Below are 8006 nucleotides of genomic sequence, written 5' to 3'. Positions count from 1 at the left end.
TTTTTTTTTTTTTTTTTGGTACCGGGGATTGAACTCAGGTCCTTGTACTTGTGAGGCAGGCACCGGAATCACTGAGCTAAATCCCCGGCTTGAATGTTTTACATATAAACTTAATGTATAAATAGCAGGAAACCTTTGTTATTAAATGTTAATGAAGAATTTTAAATTTGTTAGAATTTCTAGAAAGGTGAACTGCTACTAGTGAATTCTGTTTACAGAGTAATCTTGTACACTACAATGAAGTGAGAAATGCAAGATATTGAGACCTCGAGAAATGATTATTTAAGTCACTTAATTATAGCACGTTTTTCTACTGATAATGTTATAATTATGCTTTAATAAACCAGTCCTACCAATGTAATTAGATTCCCAGTGTTTAACACAAGAATCCAATCTAATTTGTAACACAAACTAGTTTTTCAAGTACAATTTCTGTTAATAATATAGTTTGATTTTATAGTTTGTTAAAATATAGCAGAATCTGCAACACTGAGTATCATTGAAATTATAGTGTTTTATATTCAAATATTTGCAATATCACGAACAAAAACATTGAGATTATTTCTTATATGATAAATGAAAGGACATAACTTTTCTATTCTAACAAATTCTAAGCCTTTCACATTTGCAAATAAAGATGTCTCATAAAACACGTGGTTTTACATTGTTTTTAAACTTGATCTTTGCCAAAAGGCTGAAAAGCAATTTGCACTGTTTTTAATAAGACCTTATTGAAACAAACAAGAATCGTGATTTTGGATTTTTTTTCCTCTTTTTAGACAGGTTCTTGCTATGTAACCCAGGATGACCCACAACTTGCAATGTTCCTGCCTCTGCCTCCCAAGTGCATTCACCACTATGTTTGGATAAACAAGCAAGAACAATACTGATTTTATTACTTTAAAATCTTCAAGAACATATTGGTAAATGTGACCATGTTTTAGAAACTATACCTGCTCAGCCCTATCTCCATGTGTGATGTAGGGAATAATCCTCACAAATTGGCTTTGGTCTATGCTACATGACTCTGCTCTGGTCAAAGAGGTATTCTAGAGGGTCTCATGCCCCCGCCCCAATTGGCATGATTTTTGTACAAATGGGCTTGCACTCCTGACTTTTGCCAGAACAACCACAGGCTTTAGGTGTTGTGAGGTGTGAAGGATGACACATACAGATAACAGGCAGAAGATGAGCTATAGCTAGAAGGCAACACTAGCTGAGTCCAGCCTCAATTAGCTGAGTTACAGTTGACCAAAGTGCATGCATGAGAAAAAGGATTATCATTGATATACTCTATGAATTTTGAAGAGCCACAAAATCATTGTAGCAATAGGAGACTGTGCAAAGGTGTTGTTATCTGGGTGTTGTAAGACCTATTTTCTCTGGAGATCGAGGCAGGTAGATTTCAAGTTTAAGGACAGCCATAACAGAGTGAGACCCTTAAAAAATAATACTGGGGATGTACTTACCCGGCACGCATGAGGCCCTGAATTCATTCTCCAATGCTAGGAATAGAAAACGTCATTGTTCACCTGTTCTTTTATTTAGTCAAAACATCTGCTATGTGCAATCACAACACCTTTTAAAACAAATTCTAGCTGCATCCTAATCGAAGTAAATGGCATCATTATATCCCATCAAATAACCTCTGATAGTTAATTTTCCTTTCAATTGCAATGAAACACTTTACATTCCTGGAACAGTGGCAAATTCACTAAGGCTGTGTCAGAAATTTTGCTATTAGCCCCACAAAATGGATCTCTGCTTTAGTTGCTTACCATGGGAAGGTTTGCTTTTTCTGAGCTCTGGGTTTTAGTGTTTGTGCAAGCAGGTATTTTATCAGTTAATTTCATATACCAAATACTTAGAAGAGCAGTAAACTCATAATAGGACCTCAATAATGAATGCTGAAGAAAGTAATTACATTATTTTAAACCCTCTCTCACCACTAACCTCAGGAACAGACAAGAGGGTACCTGAAATAGGTGTTATGTGTAGAATATCATCACTTTTATCGATATCCTTATTTTACCATTTTTGTACCCCAGGCATTAATCATTATATTTATACATAATTCAATGTTTGGTAAGTTTATGAATGAATGAAAGAAATAATACAGGAACTTCAAAAGTATAATATAAGGCTGATTTTAAATCATGAGTCTTAGTAGATAATTAAGAAAATTTACTTTCCTGTTCTGTTTAAATTTCAGATACAGTGATCAAGTCAATTTGAATTTTATTAAATTTTCAATAAATACATTTTAAAAATTTTAATGTTCCATGACATTGAGAGTAAACTCAATGATATAACAAAGCCAGTTTTAATCCTTTGTTACAAATCCAAAAAAAGTATTAAAGATTGAAATAAATTTGGAAAAAATCAGAAAAAAGAAGTCTTTTAAAAGGTAAAACATTATCCTTCAATTAATTAATTCAGAAACATGACAAAATATACTATCTATGAGAAGATTTGTGAACCAAATATTGAAAGAAACCTTCTAGCAAGGCTATTATGCACTGGAATGATATATACTAATTTTGGTACTCAATCCTGGTGAGTGATAACACATATACTTAAATCAGAATTAATGCAAATAACTTGCTTTGATATTCTTGAAGTATATTTCAGATATTTTAAGGCAAAAATTATAAAATCTAAATTCTATATGCAGTGCAAATAAATATTTCTAAAATCTGTATGAATAGGTCTTCATGTCAAGATCTATTACATATCTTAAGAACACATTTATTTTCTACAAACTTTAATCATCTTCTCTAGTGATGTGGTTCTTTCACAAATATCCGGAAAAGACTTTCTTATTAAATTAAAAATGAATATATACAATAGAAAGCTACTAGGATCGAGTGAAGACTGCAATTATCTTGTTTCATTACATATATCTTATAAATTAAAAATTAGACCTTCATATTTAAAAAGCTGACACACATTTGCTTTTATAAGATTGAAAGAAAAGGGAGTATGGAAAGAAGTTAAATTAGATTGTACCATCTTCTTACTGAGTTTCATGCTCAGTTTGATAATATATTTTAAGATACAAAATTTCAAAATGATCATTTCCAGAAATACTAACTGACCTGCATTGTAGATATGTATATAAGTGCCGATTCAAACTCATTACTATAAAACTTATGATTTGTTTTATTTCTGAAGAAGCCAATTAAGCTTCCATCACAATGATGTAAAACACATAATAAATGCAAAACTTATATTCCTAAGATTCGTCACATTTTGTAAGGTTTTTATAACGCATACTTTAATTTTATTGTAAAACTTTTAGTTAGTTAAACATTTAAATGCCTCTTCATATAACATTCATTTCACTTCTTTAATATTCTATGCATAAGAAACTTTCCTGCTGATCTCCAGGCAGCATCCTTGTCTCTTAAGTCAGCCAACTTTCTGGGTGCATTAACTGCTTCAAAACTACAGGGGGCCATCTTGTTAAGTGGTGCTGAACTGCAAGAAATAGATTCAGAAATGGCCGTGCTCTGACAAATTACATCTTCCGAGTATATTCATAAAATGACAGTCAAGTGATTAGAGTACATTTATGGAGTCTGTAAAATATTATGGACGTGTAATATACCTGGTGAAAGCTAAGATTATTCACGAGCCAGTCAAAAACTATGCATGGCAAAGGAGGGCTGAAAAAAAAAACACTTGAGGAACTATTTTTTTCATGCCAAACCTTGGGACAACTGCCACTTGAAACTGCCATTTGACCAGAAAAACACTACACCTAGGCCATCAAATCAGAAATAGCCATCTGATTTGGAAGCCATATGAACTACTATGACCCTAACACACCCAGGATTCAGTGGAGTTTGGGAGAATTGTGAAGGTTAATTTAATAGCCATACAAAGCTAGTGGAGGGGTTTCCATGGAGCATTTAGTTAGAGTCAAAAGATCAGCCATGTGTAAACTGAAAAATGACTCAACTTTGTGAGATATGACTCAGCGTATTGAACTCAGAGAAAACAAAATTTACAGTTAGAAATAATCAAGACTAGTAGGAAAATCTAGATATGTGGCTCCAGAAAATGAGTATCTTCCTGGTCTTCATTATTTGTGTGCAACATATTTTGTTTCCTGCCTGTGGAAAATTTAAAAATTTTCTCAGCGCCAATATTCTAAAATTTCACAATAATGGGAGAATGAATGACCAAATATGTACATGTTTACATTCACTGTAATGATTATACAGTGGGTTCAACCTGGAGTTATGACTTCAATCCTGAAAATAATTCACGTATTACTTCCTAAGGTAATTCTCCCCATTTGCTTGGCTTATTTATCTTACGTTCTTATAATTTAGATCTCCTATAGTAAGATGCTAATGTCTCACTATTTTAGTCCCTATTTCCTTCTCTTGTACTATATTATTTCTTGGAATACTTCCTTGACCTTATCTTCAAATTATTCTGAATTTTTAATTTTTGTTTTTAACAAATATTTCATTTTTTGAACTTGTTTTCTTATTGATCTTTTGGAAGCAAATCAACATTTAGAATACAATACACTGTCTTATTTTTTTGGAGGATGTTTATGCAACTTGAAAGCATTGCTTTCTGTAATGCCTGTTGTCTATTACTCATTTCATTTTTTGATGTATTTTTATGGTTTTGGTCTTACATTTTTCAGATTCCCCTTAATTGTATAATGAGTAAACTGCACAATTGTACTGACTGACCATTGATATTGGGTATTAGAAGCTATCTGAAACTTACCATGTCAGGACAGTCTACAAGAGAGGATTTTACCACTATTTAACTAAACAATAAGGTAGCTTCTCAATTGATGGAGGCCTAATCAGCCTGTGGAATTATTTTCCCTAGAGTTGATGATTTTCTCCACAGAACAATCATCTCATTTTCTGTCTTGGCAATGTGTATCCAAGAGCCAGCATTCTGAAAACAGATGGATCAGTATGTGGATTTTCACTTAGTTTCTCTCTTTCCTGCTTTATGGTTCATTTTGCTCTACATATGGCTAGATTTATGAGTCAGGATCCTTCCTGGTGCAAGATTTTCCCCCAGAAAAATACTGCGAGGCAATAAGAGAGTAATCTAGGTTGCAGCACTATCTTTGGGAGTTTTGTCACTCAGTTTTCCATCACGGTACCTGGTACTTCCTGTACCCCAGGTGTTATCAGATAAATTGCCTCAGATTTTACAAGCAAATTTCTCTGCATTATATTTGTATTGCAATTTCTGCTCTTCATGCTAATATCATTCCTTTAACTTCTTTGTGTGTTTTAAAATGTGCTGTACTTGTCCCTTGTGAGTTAATATATTTACCTTCATATGCATCCAGTTTTGAGAGAACTAAGAAAAGAGATGCACATGTGGTCAGATTTCCACATTTAAACAAACAATCCAAGAGACTGCATTTATTAAATTATTTTAAATGGGCACTGACATGATCAGCTTACTAATGAGTGGGAAAAAAGTCTATTGGATTCTGCTATAAAACATAATTAATGACTCTTACAAGGTTATATAAACTAGGTAGCAATGTGTAATGCAATGATTGTAAGAGAATTAGAGATGGCAAATGTAAGTAACTGTCTTGAGCCATTTTCTGGACCAGTGACTGGTAATCTGGTTTGAAAATTATTGTTTCAATATAAATAGAATTTCATGATGATCTCAACAAGTATGGTGGCCATGGAGTAAAAAAGGGGAAGACAGGTTAAAAAGACAACTCATGAGAGAATAGAGATGTGTACTAGTGAGAAAGAAGAATTCAAGTGGCATCCAAGGTATAAACTTGGGCAACTGGCAAGAGCGGAAGAGGATTCAAGTCAGGTAAAGGGGGTAGCAATTAAGATGTAACTCAGTTCTGGGACCTTGAATTTGAACCTCCATGTTGCTTACCCATACAAAAGTAGATCAGAGTAGCTGGGACACTGAGGAAACATTCCAGAAGATAAATAGGTGACTCTTGAGAAGCCATGGAAAAGAGCAGAACTGGGGGAGAGCAAGAAAATGAAGAGATTGGATGAAATCCCAGAAGATTTTAAAGAAATTAAACTAAGAAATACATAAAGATCCTGGACTGAGAGCAGTCCGAGTGATTGTTGGAAAGTTTGGGGGAGAGAACAACACAGAGGAGTGGGCGAGCAATGTAGAGAAGTGACAGCAAATGATTATATGTGATAAGAACCAGTCAACACCTTCGGGTTCTACACAGAGAAAAAGATAAGCCATGGGCAGACCAAGAACAATTGACCAACAGGATGAAGGTAGCGGTCTCACAGCAGTGTGCTGGGGATTAACAGTGGATATGGAACTACAGTGGGGCAGCTGATAAAACTTTGCAGATGCCCTGAAATTAGGAAAAAGATTACAATTATCTAGCAGATTTGAAAAGCTGTCAGTGTTAAATAGAATAAGCCTCCAGTAAACTAGCAATGATAACTGTAAGTATAAGGGAATGTTCTCTATACAAAAGAAAATTGATGTAAAGCACAAACATGTTTTTATTAATATTTGTCATATAACTGGAATCAGGTAATATACTTTTATTTTTTGCTTCCAATTAACATAATATTTTCAAGGTGAGGCCACAATGTAGCATGTATTTCTTCAGCCCTCTTGTTTTTGCTGAATAATAACTCATGTTATGGATAAATCACATTTTATTCCTCTCTTTATTATCAGCTCATGAATATCTGAGTTAGTTCAAACTTTTGGATATTATGAAAATTCCCATTATGAGCACACATGCACAAGTTTTTGTGTGAGCATACATATTCTTCTCTCTTGAAGATATGGACCTGCTTAAATTATATAGTAATTCTATGTTTAATCTTTAAAGGAGTCATCACATTAATCTGTTTTCCAAAATCATTGTACACTTTTACATTCTCATTACTTAAAAAAAATTATAGTGCTTTAAACTAGAATTTGCTCATATGCCTCAAGTGACATCAGAAGTCATGCTCCTGGCTATATTGTTGTCATACAGATGTTCTATTGAGACTTAGGAAAGAATTATTGTTGTTTGGGGTTTTTTTAGTTGTTGTTGTTTTGTTGTTGTTTTGGTACCAGGGATTGAACTCGGGTCCTTGCGCTTGCAAGGCAGGCCACCAAACCACTGAGCTAAATCCCCGGTCCTAGTTGTTGTTTTTAAAGTTATCAAATGAGAATAGTGTACAAGTATCTTTTAGATGTAATATTTCTGAAAGAACTTATGATTTCAATTTTTAAACATGAATTTGAATTTATTAGGAGTGAGCTGTAATTTGAAACTTCAATTTGTGAAATGAGTCATATTTGCCTTTATTTTTGACAGACTGCTGTAAAAGTTTTAGCACATAAATGGCTATAGTTTGCTAATTAGCTAAGTCAAAAATAGAAACGTTATAATTTTTAAAGTTTTTTTCAACATTTTTTAATATGGAAAATGTAGCTGTGTAAATGGATCACATTTTCATAGGTAATGAGAAGTGTAAGATCAGCAGCATGGGAGTGAATATAATCTTTTATTTAACATAAAACAATTACTCTTAAATAATAAAAAATAAATTATCAGTGCCCAACCTAAATCCCATTACTTTCACAAAGATTTCTTAAACCTTCATTTCCAGTTGACTGTACACTAATTGAAATGGTTGTTTTATGCTGACAATTGATTTTTTTTTTTTTTAATGAAAGAGTCAGTAGTGAAGTCAGTGCATTACACCAAGTAGTCTAGAATACGGCCTTCTATTGAATTTACTCAAACAAACGAAATGCGGAATTAGATGACCATTAAAAGTTCCCGAGTGTATTTCAAGGACTTCTTAGCCAAATGATAATTACACATGTTTTGGTCACTACTGCACGGCTAATTCAAAATCTGGACTTTTATATCTTTCTGAAATATTAACATCATAAACCGGGGACGTGTGTTTAATAGAATCAAGAGGGAAGGGAGTCTGAGTCCTGTAGTGCAGGACTGAACTAGGAAAGGAGTCCGTAAAAGTAAAGGAAGCTGA

General features: G+C 33.5%; 1 protein-coding gene across 6 annotated transcripts in view; it reads right to left on the bottom strand.

The window, feature by feature from the left end:
• Gpc5 (glypican 5) overlaps positions 1-8006 on the bottom strand; it is a 1306099-nt gene that overhangs the window by 867812 nt on the left and 430281 nt on the right. The window contains exon 7 of one of the 6 annotated variants that reach the window (XM_010630598.3): positions 1470-1505. The exons of the other annotated variants lie outside the window; for them this stretch is intronic. Within the exon in view, the coding sequence (XP_010628900.1) occupies positions 1470-1505 (36 nt within the window). The remainder of the gene's footprint in view (positions 1-1469; positions 1506-8006) is intronic. 6 annotated transcript variants of the gene reach the window in all.

Source organism: Fukomys damarensis, unplaced genomic scaffold, assembly GCF_012274545.1.
Source record: "Fukomys damarensis isolate Sample0158 unplaced genomic scaffold, DMR_v1.0_HiC HiC_scaffold_6, whole genome shotgun sequence".
Taxonomy (NCBI): Eukaryota; Metazoa; Chordata; class Mammalia; order Rodentia; family Bathyergidae; genus Fukomys; species Fukomys damarensis.
This window is presented reverse-complemented; position numbering and strand designations above follow the sequence as displayed.